At 43.8% G+C, this 25319-nt stretch overlaps 1 protein-coding gene across 1 annotated transcript in view; it reads right to left on the bottom strand.

Moving 5' to 3' along the window:
- pde4cb (phosphodiesterase 4C, cAMP-specific b) overlaps positions 1-25319 on the bottom strand; it is a 52410-nt gene that overhangs the window by 2896 nt on the left and 24195 nt on the right. Inside the window, exons 2-9 of the mRNA XM_068590055.1 lie at positions 8252-8443; positions 6154-6190; positions 5940-6013; positions 5806-5855; positions 5564-5676; positions 2775-2868; positions 280-452; positions 94-192 (exon numbers count right to left, since the gene is read on the bottom strand). Coding sequence (XP_068446156.1) covers positions 94-192; positions 280-452; positions 2775-2868; positions 5564-5676; positions 5806-5855; positions 5940-6013; positions 6154-6190; positions 8252-8443 — 832 coding nt within the window. The remainder of the gene's footprint in view (positions 1-93; positions 193-279; positions 453-2774; positions 2869-5563; positions 5677-5805; positions 5856-5939; positions 6014-6153; positions 6191-8251; positions 8444-25319) is intronic.

The raw sequence follows: 25319 nt of genomic DNA, 5'->3' as shown, positions 1-25319 counted from the left end.
AACCAGCACATTCGTAACTTAACACAACTTAGTGGGTAACAGCGCAAAATATACCATAGAAGCAGACAAACTTCAAAGTGGATCCTCCCATACCTGGAAGATGGAGTACATGATCACCGTCAGAGGGCGGTTTCCAGAAAATTCGGCGATCTTGAATATGTCCAGACCCCAACGATCAATTTCTTCGACCTCCTGGAGAAGAAAGACGGGACATCTATCAGACACATTGTGTTTGTGTGTCATGTGTTTGTGTGTGTGTGTAAATGAGTGAGTGCCCACGTTGGCCAGCAGGCTCTCGTGTGGTGTGCTGACTCCAAAGCGGGGGATGCGGGCGGGTGGCAAGCCGGGACTCTGTGTGACCTTTTTCACACCACTGATCTGTGACATTGGCCTCTTCTTCTTCTCCTTCTCCTTAGGAGGTGGAGACAGGATCTCCACGTCATGTTGTTTCTCTGCAATGTGTACAAACACACGGCACACTGTTGAATACGTGCGTCCGTCCGGGATAGTATCAGACTATCTATCATTGCAAATATTATAACTAGTGACTGCACCAGCTAAAGCAAATGCTACTACGAATACTGCACCTGCTGTCACTATATCTGATGAGCAGGGTGCAGCTTGCATTACTGTACATCTGCAACACAAAGTGTGTGATAACATGAACCCCGTCTTCTAAAAATCACTGACGCAAATAAGACGGCCGGTGTGAATCCGGTCACAAGCAACGAGACAATTATATGAGAAACTGGTGTATTTGTACATCCTTTCAGCTGCGGTAAGACGGTCAAACCTGAAGGAGATTTGTTCAAAAGGGAGGACGGCGTCACGTACAGATCTTCTCTTAAATATACACGTGTAGATGAATGAGTCACTTTCATTACATCAACACAACAAGGTGTAATCGCGATTCTTTTCAGCACAACAGTCCGAATCTTAATGAATCATAATGAGTAGACTTTGCATCGCTCACGATCAATAAATGCCACTCAAAAATAGTCAAATAAATAGATTTAAATTCAAGCAAAATGGGATGTGAGTACAGTATATATATATACTATGATTGTGCAGCTATAATGAAGTACACCTGCTGAACAAAAGCAATATTATCGGAGCACAACAAGGTGTGTACGAACACAACACCAGTAGTAGAAAGCAAAGGATGATGGGTAAAACCTGTCAGCTTCTCAGGGGCTCAGCATCGCCTTGAGCTTGATGACAAAGCGCTTCTCATGTTAGTTTTTTTTCTTCCAAATGTGGGTTTTGAAAAGCCTTCATCGCTCATACAGGTTGTGTTTTCTAACCCGCGGTGCAGCGCGTAATCCTTCACGCAAAAGCAACAAAAAAAAGCGATAAAAAACAAGATTCCCCTCCAAAAGTATCAATAACCTCCACGTGACTTGTTGACACAAAAGCTGCTGTCCCAGCAGACACGATACTGTTGAAAATGACTCATCCGTTTGTGTACAAACCGAGGAAACAATGATCCCACTGTGACATCACAGACAGCCGGCTTTACCTCTCACGTCCACATATTTCACGTCCACGTATTCATCTATTTCTTTTTTTTAAAATCAGCACGGCAGGGAACGATATATCCAGATCTGAGCCCAGATACAAGCGCACGCCACCCATCAGGATGCAGAGGGACCCTGAGTGGCGGCGGCGTCGCGCGCGAGGCGCCGTCTGGCCTCGCTCACCTCTCTCGCCGCGCCTCCTCTTCCTCGCGTTCGAAACCAGCGGGTTCATTTCTGAACGCGGCGGTCGGGCTCCACGCCGAGGCGCTCATGTCAAAACGGCGAGCGGCCGGCGGCTCCGTCCTCGTTCGGCTGGACCTCCATCGCGCCGGCAGGGCTGCAGAAGACTGAGCCTCCTGTCGATGCAGCACGCCGTCTAATAATATTGCACCCTGTTGCTACGACAACGCCACACAATGTGTCCGGGAATGCTGTCTGTCGCCGCGTTGCCGTCGCTCTTTCTTTTTTCTTTTTTTTTTGGGAAAGAAAGAAATCCTCGCCTTCTCTATTCCTCCTTATTAATAAACATCTCATCCTTCTTCTCTTCGTATTTTAAGTTTTAAAAAAAAAAGCTGTGAAAATGCTGAAATTCTCATCTCCCTGTTTCTTTATGAATCCTCCTGTTTCACTTCCTTTCCCTCAAAAGCAATCGCTCCTCTTTCCCTTTAAAAAAAAAACATATTGTATTTCATATCTATAATGTCATTTTCTTCAATAACCACTTCTTTTTTTTCATTACTTCCTTTTTAAATTCCTCTTCTAATCTAATCTTCTCTCCTCGTTGTGTTTTCACTTGAACGTGTGTTCTCTCCTTCTTGGTTTACATTTAAAAGCTGTTCTTCTTTGCTCAAATGAGACTATTCCAAATCCCCCCCCCGCACCTCAAATACACAATGCAATGCTAATATTCACATTTGTTGAACGGCAGTTTGTTGTAGCGCTCGCACAATACAGCTGACAGCAGTCAATAAAACCAGGCGAGGCATTATGAAAATGCCCTTAATCCTTTCCTCATAGACGTGTTTGGGATAGTAGATTTTAAGTTATTTTGATGGGCACAACATACATACAACATGAGCATTGCCTAATTGTGCCAAACCAATATATTTCCACAGCACCACAAAGCCTCCAAAATTAGCACTTTTAAAAAATCCTAACGTTTGTGAATGTAGACTTCTCTGCAGTTGTATTTGCCTGCATTAGGTTCCACGAAGCGGGTGTCCATTCATTTATTTACATCTGGCATTACAAACTCACCGAGGAAGGTGTTGGCGATGAACTCCGAGACCTGATTCCCTGAGCGGCTTGTCTCCGATAGCTGCGTCAGCTCGCGGTTCAGCATCCTCTTAAACTGTAAAGTCATAACGCAAAAGGTGGTTTGTGCAGGTGAGACTGCAGATGAACATGTTACATATGCTCACAAAGAGGAGCTGCGTGTGCAGCATGTTTAAACATCAACACGGGAACACAATTGTTAAAGATTTATAGAACTAAACACAAGAGATCACGGTGGGGAGGTATTGTCATTGAAGAAACTTACATTATAATTGTACCGCCTCTCTTCGTCTACGAGGAGGGTCATTATGTAGCATCAGCTTTAAAAACTACATTTTTTCCGACAATGCATGAATAGTGCATTTTATGATTCTTATGCCGTCATCACTTTACTTTGACTGAATATTTCCTCTGTTGCTTTGAGCCGCGACAGCGAAGCTTGTGTTGTTTTCACCTCGTGAGTCTGCGTGAGTCATCGTGGCGAACGGGGTCCTTTATACGGGGAAACCACCGCAGAGCCGGTCTGTCTGTCTGTGGATAGATTATTTCACCGCGATAGCCTCCCCCCACTTTACACCGAGCCCGATGTGGCGTCACTGCCGGTATGATCCCAAGATGGGCTCTAACTTGTTTGTTTTTAATTCACATGGATATTCTTTTAAGAAATGATGTGGAAAGTACTCCAATAATGTAAAAGAAAGATGCAGAGTTAGATGCGTTATCACATTTCAAAACAAATCTAAATATGTTTGAGCAAGTTTGGACATCAGCTCTGCATATACATTTATATAAATGACGAGGCAGCAAGTAACCTTACTGAGAAATGAGCACATGTATGTATATGTCTATAAAGCATAGAGTGCACATTTACCCTTTGTATTCATTCATAAAAGAGACAAACTGTACTACCTTTAATATCACTATATTGACATCTGCACTGTTGTTGTAAAAAAAATCATTGGTGAAAGTTTATCAAACACAAAAGTGTTCGGTGTCCCCCTCTGAGTTTGATCACAGCGGTAGCTTCCACTCCGATTATGCAACAGCTTCGGCACGTGTTGACTGATGGAGGAGGGAGGAGGAGAGAGAGTGCTGCAGTGGCTACTATGTGACTCAAACAAAAACATACACATTCACATGAATCATAATCCCGAAGCTTTAACTAAAATGTGCCACAGTTCCTCATCGTGGTTTACTTCTGCTGGAGCTGTTCAACACACCTGCTCCCTCCATCATAAACCTCAGGGTTCCTCCAACATAAACCTCAGGTTTTCTCCATCATAAACATAAGGGTCCTCCATCATAAACCTCAGGGTTCCTCCAACATAAACCTCAGGTTTTCTCCATCATAAACATAAGGTTTTCTCCATCATAAACATAAGGTTTCCTCCATCATATACCTCAGGGTTTCCTCATCATAAACATAAGGTTCCCTCGATCATAAACATAAGGTTTTCTCCATCATAAACATAAGGTTTCCTCCATTATAAACATAAGGGTCCTCCATCATAAACATAAGGTTTTCTCCATCATAAACATAAGGTTTCCTCCATCATAAACATAAGGTTCCCTCCATCATAAACATAAGGGTTCCTCCATCATAAACATAAGGTTTCCAGCGCAGCATGTCTCAGATATGCAATATGTTTACAAATACCATGCAGCATATTCCTGCTGCTGTCAACCAAACAGCGCTCTAAATTGTTTCACATTAGTAAATCACGTCAGCTGCTCCTTCTATCGAAGGTGTTTTGTGATTTTTCTCCCCCACTATTTCTGTTTCTCGTGCACACACTCACACCCCTACGTGCATAGACACACCATCCCCACATTCAGCCCGTTTGCAGATCCCGGTGCTGAGTCCAGATGTGATGTCGCCCCCCCCCCCCCCCCCCCCTCCCTCCTCCCTCCTGCAAAGCCTGCACTGCCGATAGATCACAGTGTAAACAAGCCGGCAGCGCTCCCGTCCTCACCTGTCTGAGTCTCCAGCACAGACAAACGCAGAGAGCCGACGCGGGCATGTCAACCCACGCATGTTGACGTTAGAGGTGCCCGGAAAATCCAAAGCCACGAGCGCGCAAGTTTGCTCGCTTGGTGACGCGCCGCTCGCTAAATCCCGGTCCACACTCGGCAGGAACAGTTTGAACAGGAAGAGAAGTCCGTCTGGGAATAAAAGTTCCCGCGGCCACATGTCCTGTCCCGGAGGTGTGGGGGTGTCGGGAGGGAAGGGTGGGGTGGGGGACGTCGGGGATGTGGTGGAGCATCGGGGAGAAAGGGTGTGGACAGCAGTTTCTCATCCAACTCCTGTCACACACTGCCACTTAGATTCATAACGCGGTCGAGGCTGTGAGGATCCCCTCTTCCCCTCCTCCCCGCCCTGCATGCTGCTCCCTATTCTCTTTCCAATCACATCCCTCTGGCTTCAGGGGCTGGGTGGAGGGGAGGGATCTGATTGGCTGACTGGGAGAGGGGGAGGAGGACTGAGCGGAGCAGCCAGCCAGACGGTGGAGGGAAACATGATGGAGGGAAATGATGAACTCTTTACATGGAGGGAGAAGCGATTCATGAACCTCCAGTGTTTCTGCAGATGCATGTGTCATAACAACTGACCTTCACTTCTCTATGTCAAAGCTACAAGGACAGCACTTTGTCTGCACGCATGACCAGGAGTTAAAAGATCAGATCCGGAACATGTGACCCAGCTTGTGAATGACTTGAAACCTTCAAATTAAAATCAGTCACTGCTGAATTGTTCTAAATTGTCCGCTCACCTTATTGGATGCCATCTCGCCGACTGAGTGTCTCGTCTGCAGCGTCTCCAATTGGTCCAGACACCAGTCCAGCTCCTCTTGCGTCTCCACCGCCAGCTTCTGATAGGTCTCCTCTGAGCATGAAACCATGAAGATCACACTCTTTAACATGTATTCTATGTTAAGTAATTAATATAGAAAAGTATCTCCATAAAAACAGAAAGTCATGAAAGGATAAATCTCACAGGGATAGTGACTCTGACCTGTAAGACATGGCTTGCACACGGATGGCTGGTTGCTGCTTGTCCCGCGCCTGAAACCAGTAAACAGTCGAGGCGTCAGCAGAACAAGAAGACAACAAGCAGCCGCACATCCAGTCAGATTTTATAGCTCTTACTTGTTTGTGACACGATCTTGCAGATGTGTCAGAACAGCAAAGTTACTTCTCACTGTTCGTAGACTGGCAAGAACCTAAAAAGACAAGTGAGTGAGTTTTGGAGCTGTGTGAAATGGTGTGGAGGAAGACACCCGAGACATGGCCCCCTTAATATCAAGAATAGAGTCCCAACAGTTTGTAATAGCCTAACATCCAACACAAACATGCTACTAACCTGTGCAAATGGAGTCACTATCATGTCTTCTCCGTGTCTGTGAAAACCACAGACAAACACAAACAGATATCCAGTGAAACAGCAGTGTGTGAAGCTGTGTCGTACAAAATGAACTGAATACAAACAATGACAACAAATGCATCTGTTTGTTGTCATCATTTGAATGTGAGAAATGTAGAGGAAGGGTGAAGCGTGCAGTGGGTTACGACCCCGAAGCTGGTCTCATAACCCACTGGACATCAGGAGGGGAGATTGTTTTAGTTATACAAATACTTCTTCGAGGCAAATACGCAGCTTAGAGTTAACCCTCAGAGCCAAAGAACCACTGCTTTAAATAAGTTAATTAATAATTAATTAATAAGAGACAAAGACACAACACGTTGGTTACCGGCAGGGGAATGTTTACCAATGCTGTATTTACCCAAAGAGGTTTAATTCAATCAGCCTCAATAAACCTGAATAAGGTGATATTTTTAGGATAAAATCAAATGACAGAAAGGACAGATCGTCTCATTGTTTTGGTTCTCTGGCCCTGTGGTTCCCATCAAGCTCGCCATGTAAGACTGGCAGTTGAGTGTCTACCTGTCCAACAAAAAGTGGAAAGAAAAAGACTGATTGGTAAAATTCTACTGCAGCATTTATGAAATTTGTTTCAAGAGTTGGTGGAGCGAAAAGTCGGAAAAAAATGCTAATGAGTTAGCATTGACAACTTTATAACCTAAATTTCAATAATGCTCAAAATCACTCAAAGCAGATTGGTTTCGGTTTTGCCTCCAAGATAAATATATATATATATATATATATATATATATATATATATATATATATATATATATATATATATATATATATATATATATGCTGTATTTGTACTACTAGGACGAGTTGTTCGTGCATGGGATGCTCCAAAAGCTAACTTTTGGAGAGGTAGACATTTCTGGAAGCTTTAAGGTCTCATCATGGACCTTGTAAGCATTCAGACTTCTGGGTGAATCCATGCTGCCAGTGAAATGTACAGTGTCAGCAAACATTTGGACATTGAATAACTATGACAGCTATGACAACTGTGCATATTTATTATTTACTGTTTTGTAAAATTAAATGAAGTATTATCAAATTACCAAATGCTTTTCCTTGTGATACCAGATCACCGTCTGTCCAATGCTTGCTGGGACTGTTTGAATGCTCTGCATGGATGTTCACTTTGGAGTTGAGCATCCACAACGTGTCCTTCAGGTCAAATTAAGGAGAAAGGTCACATGTAAGGTGGTGGAGGAGCGGGAGGGGGTGGAAGGTTGGAGGCGTAAGTGGTAGTAGGTTTGACTCATGACAACATGGCAAAGCCCAAAGAGATGGACGGACAAATCACAGCAGTCTTTACTCTTTGTCTCACCGAGGTAGCCAATTGACTTCCAAATGCTTCAATCCCTGATCCCTTCAAAACAAAGGAGCGACAGCTATTGGTGGTCGAGGCCCCATTTACACTCTGGCTTCAAATTTAGCCACATAAACAGGCAGAAACTGGGTGAAAAACTACTTCTGAGCTGAGATTACGGTTGTGGCTTTAGCTTTATGTACCAAATCAACACGACTTTTGTTTATGCCGACAAACATGAGCTCTGCTACCAAAAGCCAGGAGCCAAAAAAAGCACTTATTAGAGAGTAAAGAGGACATCAATAAATATTAATAATACACACAACAGTGTTTCCCTGTTAATTTATAACAGGGAGCTTAATGTTTCTGTTTATATTTATTTGTTTGTATATGTTCCTAATATTCTATTGTTGACCTAAAATTAGGACCGAAAAAAAAGAAAAACAAATTAGGACCAAAAAATAAATAAAAAATTAGGCCAAAAAAAAAAAGAAAAATTGATAATTTTTTTTTTTTTAATATAATTATTGTCCTAATTTTTTCTTCATTTTTTTGTTTTGGTCCGGATTTTTTTTTTTTTGGGTCCCAATTCTTTTTTTGTTGTGGGGGAAATGGGCTTCCTTAGATTTCCCTTCAAATCAGCAAAAACAATTCATCTTGAAGTCGAGGATGAAGGCTGGTTGATTTATTGGTGTTAACATGAAAGTATTCATAAATACTCACAGGTCACTGGCAGTAGACGAGTTGCGGGACATTGTTTTGGGTGAAAGGTCGAAGTCGGAGTCAGAGCGGTAGAGGAAGGACTCGCGCCGCTGACTGTGAGGAAAGTTGGCCTGGAGGACCAGTCCAGAACCCGGACTGGTCTGAGAGTCCAGTGGACTGCGGCCCACCGACAGGCCATTCTCCACATCAAAACTACAGAGAGGCAAAGAAGAAACACATCAACACTACCGTCACCATTTCTGTAGCTTTCACCTGCTAAGTAACCCAGACTGCTCTTCTGTTTCTACTACCAGTGGTAGTAGTAGTACTTCTGCTACATTTGCATACCTCGGTATCAAAAGAGAAGTAGAACGAAAGCAGCTATCAAGTTCATAAAGAAAAACAAGAAAAGAAAACCCAGACACTAATGAATAAAAGAGTAAAAACATGCAATGCAACATTGATGGGGTTATCTCTCAGCACTGCATCTACACCACAGATACCTAAATATAAAACTGCTCCTTTAGCTGCTGACGACACATGGAGATAGAAAGGAGAGACCTAAGATAAGACAAGGCTGAGATAAGATACGTATAATAAAGCGACTGGATGCAGATGTCCACATATCTTCTATTTTTTAAAATACAGCAGCAAATGTTCTTACAATAAATGAACCCAGACATTCACAAAGACAGTTGAAATTCTGAAATAACATAAGAACAGGATGTGTGTAAATATGCATGTGGCAGTATGATAAGTCGTCAACAACAACAAGCACAACACACCTTGGTTTGAAAAAGGATAAAAAGGTTATATTCAAATTGACTGCCCTGACTATGAGAGTCTTTACAAACAGGTGACCTTGTGATTCTACGTTTTTCGCAATCAAACGCACACCCACACACATCTTTCCCTCCGCTATCTCTGCATGACGTCAACGCTGACTTCATGCATGGTGCGTCACCCCCGTCGCATCCACCACATTGAAAGGCACCCCTATGACTGAACAGAGCACTTCTCCAGGTATCATTTTAAGATTGTATTTCACTGGTATGATCAAAATGAAATAGTATTTTCAAAAATCTCCCTCTTTTCTTTTGCCAGCTGGATTCAGTTCCAACCTGCTGTAACCAAAAGGTCTCGCGGCTCGATTCTGCCCGAATTTTAATCCCTTTTGAATCCTTCTAATCAAGAAGAAGTCACTACGCAGAGCCTGAAGTGGGTTTGGTATAACGGTCGCTGGATGAATTCCCTTTCACCTAAAATGTTTCTAAAATTAAAAACAAAAAAGGGGGCAGCGAGGAAAGTGCTTTGAGTTTTTATCGACACACACGAGGGACTGTAGTGGAGGGTGAGAGCTTATTAACATGGAAAGTTCTTTGTTTTTTTCAGCCTCGCCCTGGTCTACATTACCTCAGTGCCTGGCTCAAGGACACACAGACTCGTCTGCACTCTGAGTGAAGCAACCACTTGGTCTCGTATCTCTTCTCTGACACGAATTCAACAGAAACAACCGTCTTCAACCAAAATCAGATTATAAAACTGGATTAGATACTAAAGCGCCTGAATGTGGCGACGTGAGGGATCATTTTAAGGTATTTTGGATCTGTTAGATCAGTTGGTATCTGTTTCATCGCCGCTCTCCTTCCTTGGTCATAACAATAGAAAACAGAGCACCGACAGAGGCACTGGAGGCTTGGTTTCTATTTTTAGCTCAGCCTGCCTCCAGCGCTCCAGCAATGGCAGCGCCTGATAAATGAAAGATGGCTATTATGCAATCGATGCTGAATGAAAGACATAATTCTCAGAAGCAGAGAAACACAAACACAGAGGAGGAGGACGAGGACGAGGACGAGTGGGGGTGAAGAAGGCCGTATCAAGCACAGTGATGTGGCTCAGCATCTCACACCTGATTGGTGTGACATGGCAGAGAGGAGGGGGGAGGGCTGCAGCAGGGCTTACCTCAATGATACCCCACCCACCACCACTCTACTCCACCTCACCCAACCCTATTTACACCCTCACCCTCCTCCTGGCTCGGTGTAGTCGGCCGTGACGAGGCTCCATCAGAGGAGACCAGTGACGTCAGAGGCTATAAATAGATCTGCCTGCCAGGAAAGAGGGGAATGGGAGACTGGTGACGGAGCTTACGTAGATACCCCCCCCCCCACCACCCACCCCCACCGGCAGGGTGCGGATGATTTCTCCCCTCCTCATGAATACATTCATGAAGGATTTTCTTTTTCATTTCTATTGGTTGAGTGCTTCTAAATGACTCCAAGTAGAATTACAAGACCATATCTATTTTATTATATACTGCCTCGCCAGTAAAAAGGTGTGGAAAATGGACTATTTAGACCATAATGGAACGCATAAGTATGACTACTAATAACCACACATTTTTAACATGAAGGCCTCATACCAGCTCTGTTCACTGAGATCAACAAATACACAAATGTATGATCAAACAATGAAGGGAGTTGCAGCTGTCAGAGGTCGACGACACCGACTGGGGAATTAATCCCATTTATTGGATTTGCCCCGATCTTCAAAGCCTCGGTTATACTCCCAAACTGACGCACACACAAACAGCTGCGTACACACTGACGTGTCGTGTTCTGATTATACCGATGATTACTTCATGCTTTGGGTTTCAACAGACTTACTGGCTTTTTTTTTAAACGTTTTTTGGTGGTAGTTCAATTCCACTCATGATCATCAGTGAGCTCAGCAGCAGCTGCAGTTCTTCTGAGCTCACTGTTGGTCGATGGCATTCGTTCCCATTCAAAAGAAGCAGAAGCCAAAAGGCTTCTGAAAGGGAGACAGCCCCCACTACTGAATACAACACGCTACTGCAACGTCTCTGCAACAAGGCTCTGCTCAAATCTTGTGTTGAGTATTCTACTCCATCTTAATTGTGTTTATGCGAGCTTTTAAAAAAAATAAAAAATCATTCCTGGTGGTATTTCCTTGGTAATCTGCATGCAGGACCTTTTGGGCTGATGCAATACATTTGATGACATTTTTTTGTCAATTCATTTCTTCCCATTACAAATAAAGTTGAGTATCGAACACATAATGGATGACAACCTTGTGGGTCCTTGAGAGCAGATCATAGAAGATGAAGGAAAGATAATGTGAGTTGCTAAATAAATGGAAAGGATATCAAGCCAGCAGCTAGATAGGACAAAAGTTGGGCAAGAAAAGTATAAAGTTTAAATTTAAAAAGTGTTCTGGAGACTATGAAACACAGTGGAGCCCTTCGAGTACAACCTCTACAAACCGTACTTCTTATACTGCCGCTTCTGCAAAGCCAAGATGTTCCCCGTTAGACACGCAGAAAGGCCGATAAACGGACAGACAGGCAGCCTGGCGTCTTGTGCAGTTGCAGCAACAAGTTGACCTTGCTCCGTCTCCTGCCTCCAGCATTGTTTCCCAGTTCTCTGACGTAAATGAAGGCTCCCTTTTCTCTCTTTAACTCCGTTTTACTAAACTTTTCTCACACACACACACACATGCATGCATGCACTCGCACACACTCACAGTCACACACACTCCTCTACACCCACATCCGAACTTCTGCTTTTGTTCCCAGGATGTTTAGTTTGCGCCTCGTCGACATGAGAGGAGGGAACTTTTTGAAAGAAAACAAAAAAGATTGCACGAGTTAAAAATGGGAATGCACAAAGTTTAAATTGCATCATCAGGCGGGAAAGTGTTTGCTCATTTGTCTTAGCTGAAATCCAATTATTCAATCAATATGTCGATCCACAGAAAATGTATTTACTATTTTGATTTTTGACTTTTTTGGGATGTTGGTTGGACAAAACAAGTTATTTAATCTTAGGACTTTCTTTATTTCTGACATTTCATGGACTAAAATATTAGCTGATGAATAGAGGAAATAATTAGTTGCAACCTGAGTATTTTACAGTTAGTGCTGAGATGATTGTTTATATTTCGGAGCAAATCTACACTTTGATATGAAATGTATTGAAGGGATTATTAGTCATACAGCAGTGAACTGTTACAAGTAGACATATTGATCTAAAAATATGAATAAAGCTGCTGAACAAAGAACTGCATGGATGTCACACAAAGGCCACTTTTTGAATCCGATCCTTCGTCTCTGAGACAAAACATTTCAACTTTAGCGTTATCCATGCTCCCTGCATGTGTGTGATGTGCTCATGAGAACCATGCGGGGCCGAGGGACTTAAGGAACTTTCTGTTATGTTTGCGAGTGATCCAGAAAACAAGCATCAAGGCCAGATGTTATCGGATGAGGGGACGACACAGATCCAGGGTTAAAGGTCAACCACCACACATGCTCCCTCCTGTTTTCTTTCCTTGTAGCGTGGGAATTGGCAGAGAGGGCAAAAGCCTCACACCAGGAAGGAGGCAAGAGGTGAGGAAGAAAACAAACCAGGGAACGCTTTATGTGATTTGCATGCATGCCTGAGTGTGCATGTGTTGTGTGTGTGTGTGTGTGTGTGTGTGTGTGTGTGTGTGTGTGTGGGTGTGTGTGAGTAAGAGAGTTCAGGGAGTAAAGGGGGTTTGTTTGCTTTACACCTCAAACCTATTGTATATTGGATCTGAAAGCTGAAGAAAAACACCCTGCTTCCCTCTCATCCAGCCAGCCCTCTGCCAAACACAAACACTGTGTGTGTGTGTGTGTGTGTGTGTGTGTGTGTGTGGGAGTGTTATGTTTATCACCGAATGTCTTCAGTTCGAGTGGATCTTAGTTGGATTTCTCCCTTCCTAACTTCTATTCATAATAAAGGCTTAAAAATGCTCAGAAATGTTTAAAAAAATGAAAGCAGTCCCACTTGTACATCAAGTAGATAGTTTGTATGTTGATAACATTGCCATGATGAACATAAATCCACGTTTTAGTCACTATTTCACTTCTTACAGTAGTGACATTACTGGAAGCTCTTCAAATCGTCACATAGCTCAACATCAACAGCAAAAGTGCTCTTGAGCAAGGTAACCAGCTGCTTCACGGTGCTCCACGAGTGGCTAAATACGTGGAAATGTGCCGTATGAGTTCATCACTGCGTGAGCAATGACTCGACGGGCTTTAGTTCAGCCTGAATATCGCTCAAAACAATAATACAGGAAATAACATTCAGAGAGACTGAAGACACATCAAGAAAAATATCACTGCGACCACAGGGGCCTCAAGATGCTGACACACACAGACAGACACACACACATTGTATCACAGACAATACATGAAGCTTACGAGGATCAAGTCACCGCACTTCTCACCTCATGGAAACAAAATACTCTTAAAATACACTAAAGTGTGCAGGGCCTATCCTATGACTGATGAAAAGATCGGCACTTGTATTTTTGCAAAGAAAATAAAAAATGGGTGTAAAATGTCTCGTGAGCTGGATGTTTTTGTGTCAATGATGAATTCAGCCTCCGCTGTTGTAACAGCTGGTTACTGTCGATGAGACGAGGAGTTTGATTCATTTCTTATATTACATGTTGTTTTAGTTGAATTACTGCAGTCGTACTGTCAGTCTACTGCAAAATGAGGAATGGTGAACATTTTAAAAACACGCAAAGATCATAAATTGTTACCCGTCTTTTTTAGAAAACTACTTCCTCTGTCGTAGACGGTCGCATTGGATTGAAACAGAGTGCCACGCCTCCATGAAGAGCCAGTTGCTCTTTCCATCCACCTGACCAGCCACCGTGGATCGTTCAGTGTCCAACATCAACATCTGATCTCAGAGCCACTCATGTCTCTCTAAATATAGCCAAGGGGAGGAGAAGGTTGCACCGAGTCAAGCCAGCTGCTGTGTTATTATTTTTCTGTGTGACCTTTGACCTATAGGCAGTGAAGGACTCTTAAAAAGTGCTGGGAGGCTGTACACTACAAGCCTTGATCCATATCCTTGGGAGTTGGGAGGTTAGAGGTCGACCGGAGCCGGCAGCCATTCCTTCTTTGGTCAAAAGTACTTTTGTACAATGATTCATTTGAGCAGACTGATCCTTTAAATATGAATGTGACTGAGGTTGTGCTCAAGTGCTTAAGTTTTTTTTTGGGAGTGCTGGGCGCCTCAAAGGTTGATTCACTCCCGCGGACGAGGTATTGATCGTGGAGTCCATGTGCAGTGATTAGCTCTGTCCGTCCAGCCGGGGAGAGATCCATACAGTGGCTGATCAGCATTAACATGATTAGAAACTGGTTAGTAGGGTGACACACTGGGCCAGAACTGCACGCACACACACACACACACACACACACACACACACACACACACACACACACGTGATTACAGCCCCAGCAGTCAGGATCTACATTTGGCTTCGAAATCGACCTGAAAATCAAACAACCTTACATCACATCGGTGCGCGACTGGACAGGCTGGTTCAGGGCACGAACATGAACACACATACACACACATACACACACACACACACACACAAACCGCCTGTCTTTGCCCAGCAACAGGCCGTTCCGAGTGTTCCTCTCATCATGTTCGTACTGCACTAATTGGCGTCTTTCAGTATCCAGCGGTCGAGCCCGGCGGTGAGGCAGGAGTGTGCCGCTTCCTCCGCTAATTAGCTGAGGGGCAAACGAGGAGCAGCCAATCGCATCGCTGGTCAGCGGGGGCACGACACGATTGAGACAACGTGTTTTCTCCGAGTCTTTCTGTGGCTTTTTTTGTCTTAATTGTTTGTAGTTGCAGAGATTAGATTAGATTATATATTCCTTTGTTTGTCCTGCAGCGAGGACATTTACAGGATTTATTAAAAGTAGTAATCCCTGCTTCATGTTACTTTAAAATTACACATCAGCACTAGTATAGATCAGTACTTGGTATCAGCAGAGTTGAAATATCAGAAGTGATACTGGAGGAGAAAAGTTAAATTGATGCAACATATTTAATTTTCTAAGCATGAATACATGAGTTTTATAAATACACACAACACTAGCTACCATCAGATGAGGCATTCAGGGCAATAATTTATAAATGAATGTACTAAAATCTCATCTACTTAGAGACATATGGCAAGAACCAGAGCCTCACCATGACCTGAGTCAATGTTCATGTGTCATGGAGCATACGCTGATGACAGCATCTTTGAAGCATTCACACACAGACATGCCATCTGGTTTCACTGCAGTCTTGCTGTAATCTCTATAAAAACAAAAAAGTGGGTTCTCCTCCAACACCGAAGGCTTTTCCCTTCCCGATGCTGCCGTGTAGGCAAAGCCCGGGAGTCTTTGTAAGGTGACCAAGTTCAGACTGCGTGCAGGATTACGTAAAAGTCCATCAACCACACTATTGTCTAATCCTGCAACAAATTAACGGAACAGAGCCGCCCCTGTCTCTGAGTTGATCATCATTTCTGGAGTCACAGAGACGTCAGGACAACACTCAGTCCGCTATTCCACCGCTGATATTCCACACAAGAACACACACAGTCGCACAAACGCAGTCACACGTGTCTGCTGACGTCAGTTGTGGTTTCATGACGGTCACTGACGATGTCGATGGACCAGCTCTCGGGCCTCAAATTATTCCTGACCCAAAACTCGCACTTCTGTTTTTTTTTTTTTTACACCAAAGAAGAAACTTGAACAAAAGCAAAGCAAAAAAATAAATAAAAGACATGCGACGCAAACCAGCTGGCGGAGCTTGTGGACGCAGCGGGATCTCTGCGAAGGCGTGTTTGTTGTAGGAAAGCCGAGGAGTGACTCAAAGGAGCCGAGCAGTCCTGAGGTTAAGCGGGTTGAGGCGTCAGCGGGGAATTGCGTGAACAATTTGGGATCAAGTCCAGTGAACAGCCACTGGCACGCCAATATTTCCTTTCAGCCCTCACCCAGGGTCAAAAATCCCTTTTACAGACGTTCAGGACGAGTGACTGTATGTGTCTCTTAAGTGTTCAAAATACAGGGTGATGAATCTTTCTAGAAATATGTATATTTATATATATACATGTACCCAAGATCTGTGGATCTCTTGCTGTTAAACCCGAAAGAAAGAAAAAAAATCCCTGGAATGGAAACTGGAGGGATGAATGACATCATCATGACATCACTTGTGACAGCTGTGGGAGAAACACTTCAGCACATCTGTGAGCCTGGACCAGCGACTGAGTGAACATAAACAGACAATAGCAGCCGTCTGTGAACATCAGACCGAAACCAGTCGCTGCATCGACCGGGAGGTCATAAAGGTCACCGACGAGGACGGTCAGTAAATGGGGAAGTTGTTCACGTCTGACTTCAGACGCCATCTTTAAACAGAGACAAGTTACAGTCTCAACGCAAGCCCCTTTAAACAGCAAACTCCATCCTCTGAGGAGCATCGTGAGATTTAAAACTGCATTAAAAGTGGACCTGTAGTTTTAGATTTGTTCCTCAAACTATCTAATAATTATTTTTGACGGGTTAATAACTTTCCAGGTTAGTTTACTTGGAATTCCTGGAGTTTTGACGTCTTTAGACTGCAGAAACTTTTCTGCATGAACCTTAAAGTGGGTAGGTGAAGCCTCTTCTTGACAATCATCTCCAAGTGCTTTGGAGAACCCCTTAAAATGTAGGAGATCATAACCCATTGCATTGCGTACACGCTTTGGAAGCATATGTAAGTGTTCTTGTGATCGGCCACCCTCCAGAATCAGCGAAGGTGTGCATCATTCAATGCGGGGAAACACAACCGCCTTTATCAAACTCATCAGATCCATATCACCGAGATATAGGATACAAAAGGCAAGAGATGCCTGTGACAAGTATGTTTTTAAAAATAAAGATGGCGCTGGAGGAATCCATCAACGTTGTCAGAAGAGGTAAGATAAGTTTGTCCAGCTGCAGGGGCAAAATGAGACCACTGATACAGTAGCTGGTACTCACAACGGCCTCAGACACGCACAGCTAACGTGACTCTTCATTTACATTACGTTGCAACACGCCGGCAACTTGCTGTGACATTTGACCTCATGGAGAGCGAGTTGTGCGTCACGGCGCAGTGTGCTGACATGAGCTGAGGCCTTGAGGGCGGGGCAACCTGCTGTGACACCGCCAAAGGTCACATCTCATTTCAGAACTGTTGGGAGGGGCAGGCTGCACGCAGGGGCTTATAAACTAATGTTTGTTGTCCTTCAATTAAATATCAGATATCAGCCATAAACCATAAGACCATAAATTAACTTAATTGCCCATAGAAGTATGTTAAATTCGTTCCTCATGTGCCCCATGATTTATTTTGCCAATACTTGTAGGGAGTCAAGTGTTATCCTGCTTTTTGAAAGCTGCTAGCTCTTAAAACTAATCTCATCAGTATGATTTAGAGTTTTTGTGGTTTCAGGCTGTGAGTTATCTAAGTCCGTGCATATCTAAGTCTATAAGAATGAGAAAAATGCAGTACACAGAAACAAAAGCACAACGTAACTGACCGCAGTTGTGTCATAAAAACCGTGTTTATAGTACACGGCTCTTTCCTACTGGTCACTTCCTGCAGCTGCAGCACAGTAACAGCCTGTTGAGACACATTATTGGTCTTTTATTGTGAAGCAGCTGCAGAATAAACTTTTGTTTGGATGAGTTAAGCCTTTGACTTAGGTTTTAAATCAACAGATGTATATTTTTTTTAATCAGGGTTAGCAAAGCTGATCCCCGAGCGTTCCTTTTCCCCCAAGTGAAGCTTCACGACAAGAAAAAACTGTGTATTAGACACTCAGATAAGTTTCCATCCTGACTAAAACACAATTAACTTTTTGAGGAAGGAGGGAATTTGAAGATGAGTTCAAATCCTTGTTGGTGAGACAGTTTAAGAATGGGAGCAAAGACAATCTGAGGAACTCAATACAACAATATAAATATCAGCACAAAATACCTGCTTGACTCTAAAGAATTATCACAAAAAGACCTTAAAGTGCTGAGCAACTTTGGTGACGAGCAGAATTAAAGTTCTCACTATTACGACGAGATCGGTGAGCTCCTCTTCTCCCCGTATGAGTCACGCTGAGCCTTACTGGGAAGTCGATCATGTGGAAGTTAAAAGCTGATGAATTTCTTCCTCATCTGCATCTTCGTCTAGTCTATAGCCGAAAAGAGCAATAATAACAGCGAGTACTACGAGCCAAAACTCAACATAAGCAGGATATATTTGTGTTATCCGGCTTCACTAACCCTGAAACCACAATCACACTAAGTGGTCACATGACAGAGGTTTTTCAACTTTACCAACCAAGGGCAGTTTAGCATCTTCTCTCAAATTCAGTCACGCATATGCTTCACATAGATATGGAGGTTGTGTATTCTAATTGTACAATCAGCCCTCTTATGTTTAGATTGGGCCTCACTTACGGAAATAAAAAGCCCACCCACGGATTCATGTCTGCCGCCGGCACCGACTCAAAGATTCCCAATCTGGCTGTGAGCGTGTTCACGTACAAGAGGCGACGCTCGCAGCATACGACATGTCGACTGTCAGGTTAAAAGCAACACACCAACACACAACTGTGTGGATGCAAAGATTACCAGGCTTATAAAATGACTGCACCCTCTGGAGTACGAGTTATGAGATACAGTTAAACACTGAGGAGTCCAACATGGGGAGGCAATTGAGGTAAATGTTGAATCACCTCCATCCTATTGTGTGTTGCGGTAAATTGCCGTGCTGCTTAGATGTATGCTTTTGGTTATTAGACATGGACACACAACTCAGTTAGCTGAGACAACACAATCAACAACCTCACTGATGCCACTCCATACACAGCAAACTCTGACGTCGACGTAACACTCAAAGCTGAAGCTAAATACCTTCACGGACGGATGAATGTTCCTCAAAACTAACTGTAAGACCTTTGACTTCACGTGGAAAAGCAACGACGGTGAAAGCACCGTGTTTCTGTATCGAATGAATGGAAACCACACAGGGTCCGGGGGGTTAAAGGGATTTGGAGCGCGCTCTACTTTTCGACGTGCTTTTTGACTGTGTTATTACACACATGTGGTTAATCCATCAGGCTTATAAATACGTCAGACTGCGAGCTCATTAGCGATCTCCCTTTGAAGGTTTTTTATTAGTGGGTTGACGTTTTAAAGACACTTTGATCCCTCCTCCCCGCCCAACGAGGCTGGTGTCGTCACAGCTTTCTGAAAGGCCGGCTGCACAATGAGTCACATTTCGTTCAGTAAACTATTTTATTTCTTGAATGTCATCATATTAAAATATAAGCGCTATAATTATTTGAAGTAAAACCGATTTTTTTTTTATAGTTTATGAAGCAGCATTAAAAATGAAAAACATCTCATAAAACATTATTTAGCTCGATAAAGTGAAAAAGTACACTTTTTGTTCAATCTGTCACTTGCAGATTGCAGACTGACCCTCGACCATCTTACACCATGTGTGCAATTTTGACAATAAATCAAAAGAGGCTTAATCTTCTCTCTGATCTCATGACATGAATCAATCTGCAAAATCAATTAACTTTACGTGAAGGAATTATTTGATGGATTATTTGAGTTTTACTGTGATTTGATGGACGTTTTACAAGGTAAAAACATCGAATAGATTCCCGTAAACTTGAGCGGCACAGACAAAGGATGGAGATTAAATGAAAATATCATCAAGCACTCTGAGGTCCCTTGTGAGTCGAGTATGAATGAATGATAGGAATATCATGAAAGGAAGGACACAAGTGGAAGGCTACTATAAATGTTACATGCTGAGTATCAATGAAACATTATGGATGTTATTACAAATATATTGCTTCAGAGGCAGATATTCCAGAAATTATACAAGGGTCTCTGCAAGAATACTAAAGTGCGATCACACTGTAAGTGAGACATTTCTTTTGAATGACTAAAACAACGTGAGAGGGATTTTAGCACAGCTTATTCAAGTGGTTGTCAACAGAAAATGTGATGAAACTGTTTTAAAAAAAAGAATAGACAGCTGTGTGTTTAGAGTTGCGCAACCACAACATCTGGATTAAAACCATATCTTGGCCTACCGCCTGCGTTTCTGCACAATGTCGATGGGCCGGTTGACAGCGCGCGGCGACCCGCAGATATTCCCGTTCCTCACTTTGAGATAGCGGTCCTGGAACGAGGGGCCCAGGTGGCCGCAGTTAGTCGGTAAACTCATGTTTGTGTCTGTTTCTGTGTCTCTTCTGCTTCGCTAATTCTCCTCGTCTTCCTCCTCCTCCGGGCGCTCCTCTGCTCCTCGGTTCTTGTGCGCTCTCTCCGCTCCCTCCACGCCGCGCCAGGTTTCCATTGAGTCGCCGACAGACGGAGGAAAGCCCTCCTCCGTGTGTTTCGGCGGCATGCCTTCAGCCCAGAAACAAGTCGAGGGTAAAAAAGGAGGAAGAAGGGATCAAAGCCGAGCGGGTTTTAAAGTCATTTCCTCAGCGCGGCTTGGTTGGTGCGGTTTGGAGGGCTGAACACGGGAGAGAGCTTCAGCTGGCGGTTTCAAATCCACATTGAGGAGTTCGGCGTTGAACTCTCTCTCCTCTGGAGACATACACTCCTCCCTCCTTCCCTCTCTCTCTCTCTCTCTCTCTCTCTCTTTCTCTCTATGGCTCTCTCTGGCTGCACATGGCTTTAAAAAAGACATGAACTATGAGTGAGTGTATGCGCAGGATGTGTGAGAGTCAGAGAGGAGGGGGGGGGGGGTCTGTGGTCGTAGTAGTTGCCTCATGTCACGTGTATGGGGTTGTGTGATTTGTATAGTGTGTATGTGTGTGCGTGTGAGAGAGAGAGAGAGGAAGAGAGAGAGGGTGTATGTGCACATGTGGTAAATGTGTGGTAAATGTCTGCACTTAGAAACAGGGCAGTGTGGCAACCTCCTGCAGATTATTTAACTATTAACAGGCTCAGCAACACACACACACACACACACACACACAACTGATGATCACCAACGAACCACTTTTGCTGCTGTCGACACCGTCGACAAATATTTGTCTTTTAAGAAACAGGGAAAGCGGTCGAGGCGGACGTGCTGGCAGGCCCGTGAATGAGGAGGTGGTGCGCACACGGATGGGGGGAGGGAGGGGGGGCTTTAAATGTCAAGCATCCGTTTCCTACTGGACTTAAATGTGCAACATTAAGATGCACAAACTCACCTTGATTATTCTAAAGATAGACCGGCGACTCCTGAATTGACCTAGAAACGAGTGACTCTGAGCGACTTCTGTTGCGCTCTTGCAGTTCTTCTAACGAACACAGAGACGTTGCAAGTAAGCTCTCAGGACATCGACTCAGACCCCGAGCAGCATCTCGTATCATAGGTCGAGAACGCCTTTTAAACTTTTACCCATCCTTTTACTGCTTTGAATCCAAATCCGACATCGCAAATATGACCTGATTTTTTGTTTGAATCTCGAAGCCCTCACTTTATAGCCTGTAACTATCGAAGCTTTGTTAAAGTGTCAGACATTTAAAACATTTACCTGACTTGTCTATGACATCGAGGATGTGGAAGCAGATGTGTCACCGTTCAGCTGTTCTCTCAAATAGCAAAATGTTATCAAGTTCATCAATGTGCCTGAACTCGTTCTGCACTTCAACTCTCTCTATATAAAGGGGTTTATTTTAATTTACATGCTATATATGACTCTTGTCTACGAACTCTCTGACCCAGCAAAATATTACTTTTTATTTAACTCCAACACAAAGTTTAGGCCTTTAACATTTACCAGATTTGAAACGCTATTGCAACTGTCATCTGGATTTTATAGCAGCAGGGTTTCTATATCAGATGGCACAGGCTGTGGGCTCCGGTTATTTAACTTCCACACTGAGCGGGATTGAGTACCAGATCTGGGACTTCGCTGACGGCTCAGCTGTTCAAAACTAACTCTCTGTGAAATGGCATTAAGCTAGAACGCTTCTTCAGAAGTCCTTGTTGAGCGGTCGAGAAGCTTCAGAAAGCATCCCTCCAAACACACACCTCTCTGACTGGTTTGCAGACAGAGAGGTGTGTGCGGCGCACTGGCCACACGAGGTGTAAACGCAGCACTGGTGGACTCATAATAAAACAATTGTGTTTTAAAAAAACATGTCCGGGGGTGAAAGCTCCTATAGGGACAGGAAATGAGGATAGGAAACGTCACGTCACTGTGAATGCACCAATCTGTTCCTATGCCAATCCAAGTTCCTCAGACTCTGTGAACTCCCCCCTCCTCCCCTTTTCCCCCAACCTAAAAAAGGGAACTTCAGTATCTGACTGGCCTCCCGGTGCTGACCCTCATCTGAACCACGTCCCAGAGAAGCGTTAGCTGTCCCTGGACGTGCCTGCAATCGCAGTTCAACGCCTGTTTGGCAATGCACTGCCACTTACTCATGTGCACAGAGGGAGGACCGCCCATTGTGTGTGTCTGGCCCTCGTTTGCCTCCTCGCTGTAAACTGACTCTTTGCCACAGAAGCTGTGAGAGAAGCCTGTTGAGACCATTTTGCCTCCGGGAGACCCTTAACAGGAGGTTCTGCCTTGACAACATATGCCAGCCCTTGCACTGCGATATGGTGATATATATGTCTCACTTTCAAAATGACTTCTTACAAGGACTTACAAGCATTAAGCCAACTTTTTTTTTATACCAATAATTCGTACCCAAAGTCGTGGAAGGAACACCAATTTGTGACTTCCAACGTCTCATTAAGCTGTTGACCTTTTTTTGATTTTTGTCTTAGTTACACTAAACTGAAACCCGAGCTGCATCCCTCCCAACATGGTCTTCTCCCTCCTTGTGCAATGTGCATGTGAAACATGTTGGACCCTCAAAACAGATGCCGGGCTGGAGGTTTGCTCCGAACGAGAGTGTGGGAGGCCCCTGTGTAACAAAATCCACCTGCCATATGACTTCCACGGTCCAGCTGGCAGCTGGCTCTAAAGACAACATACTGTCTGCTAATGAGAATAAGCTACCAGTGGAGAGAGAGTGTGTGAGTGTGTGTGTGTGAAAGTGCACAGCTAACTGTTTGTGTGCGTCTGTATACAGTTTATAGTGACACACAGTGTCAAACTTGCAAAAAAAATCCAATATCAGGCTTATCTGCTATTGATATGATGGAGATTCCCGGCGACAGAGAAACTGCCAGGAAAATGTTCAATTCATGTAAAAGACACATTCACTATTTTATAGTCCAGAGCTTATTTACATGCTTACATAAACATCCCAATGAGGGAAGAGAGCTTCAGACACTGGGCCTCAAAAGCCATCACAGATGAAGAGGAAGCTCACACTCGGATATGTTTATAAATTCTTCTACAAATCGTGTGCTTTCCGTCAGACTCTCTTACTTTATTTCGCCATGATAATACAAAGGAACATCCTCAGTTTATCCACACTAATCGGCGAAATCTCCACATGTATGTGTTGTATTTACTGCACAACATGTGTGACGTCAGAGCCGAGACAGACTTGCACCACCTAGTGGAAACATCCTTCAACTGGCGCATGTGTTAAGTTAAAGTGACTTGCAGCCATGCTGTGTGCAGGTTTTTCATTCAGCTGCTTGTTCCTGCAGCTGATTTCAAAGGTTAGCTTCACATCCCTCTCTCCAAACAGGAGGAGAATCACCAGAGAGCTGTTTATTCTTCATGCCACAGAGTGTAACGCAACATGATCACTGTGGCTGTGAGGTCACCAGCTAGAAGAACACCGTCAAGAGAAATACTCAGACTTAATCGGACTTTTCAAGTTGGATTGCTTCTTGGATAGCTCCCACAAAACACACAACCTGCAGTTATGTGTTATTTAAGAGTTTAGTGTCTTTGCATTTGGTTGTTATTTGTGTTTAATCTCTATTCGTCTGAGAGTAGTTGACCAAGCGAGCGTCGGTATTTCCAACAACATCCACATTCGCTGAGTTCAAGTTAAACTGTTTTATTGAGGACATTAGAGAACGTTGATATTCAGCCACAGTGCGTAAAGTCAGTCTGCTGAAGGACTGACTATCCAGCAGGGGTCCCACTTTGTCTAGAAACTGTCTTTAAACAAAGGAGTGAAACACATACAGACAGAAACACTAAGCACAACCACAACGAAGGACAGAATACTGTCGGTGCAATATGACGACAGCATGAGGTGAAAAAGTGTGAAAGATGACATCTTTCAACGCTCTCTCCAACAGACCACACCCTCTCCAGCATTAAAAACCCAAAACACATCTTACACATCTCAACTTCGAGAGCAAAGCTGACTCAAAACGTCTCAACGATTTATTCCACTGTCGCTAAAACGCAACACCGGATTTGACTGAAAATACAAAGAGCAATTCTCTGGTGGAACAATCAATATGGATTTTGGGACGGGTGGCGCTGGGTGTGTGTGTGCGTGTGTGTGTGTGTGTGTGTGTGTGTGTGTGTGTAAAAGAGAAATGAGAAACACATGTCACATTCACGTGTTATGTGCTGCCAGGCTGGCGGGGCTGAGGAACTATTCCAGGCTTGGGGGTTTTATTTTGGGGGTCTGTTATTGCCCCCCCCCCCCCCTCCCACCAACACATACACACACTCTGCAAATCTCCTACTGGGAATGCACTATATGATAAGCTGGGACCAGCATGGGACTGAGCAGGCTGCCTTAGTTCGGGTGATCTGAGACTCTTTAATCCAAGAGTGCAGAAGCAAATGCAGGTCGGATTATTTTATCTTTTTTACAAAACCATCTTCACTCTTTCCTGAAAATGAGCATTTAAAAAAATCGATGCAGGATTTTATATGTTTTACAAGACAAAAGCCCAGGAAATGAGAGGGGAAAGCGGTTTGGGCAAGGTTTTAAAAAGTGCTCTTTTGTTTTACATCATAGCAGCCAGCTCACGGCTCTGCACTGCCCTCTCACGGCGGCTGAAGCCGATAAAACTGTCCTGACAGATGGCGTCAGTGCAGAAGTGTAGCTTCTTCCCTGATGTAGGAGAGCAAACATATAACACTCAGTATAACACAGCGGCCCAGACCTCATTGATAAAAATGAAGAGGCCTAAAGATAAGAAACACTTCTCCTCTACAGTTTAACGGGGGCTTCAAAAAAAACGTAAAGTTTGTACAAAAACACTTTATTGAAGGGTGCTGTATCAACTGCATGTGTTTTACATTAGTGTACATC

The sequence above is a fragment of the Clinocottus analis genome, unplaced genomic scaffold (assembly GCF_023055335.1).
Source record: "Clinocottus analis isolate CAN_PGR_092001 unplaced genomic scaffold, fCliAna1.0.p SCAF_23, whole genome shotgun sequence".
Lineage (NCBI taxonomy): Eukaryota > Metazoa > Chordata > Actinopteri > Perciformes > Cottidae > Clinocottus > Clinocottus analis.
This window is presented reverse-complemented; position numbering and strand designations above follow the sequence as displayed.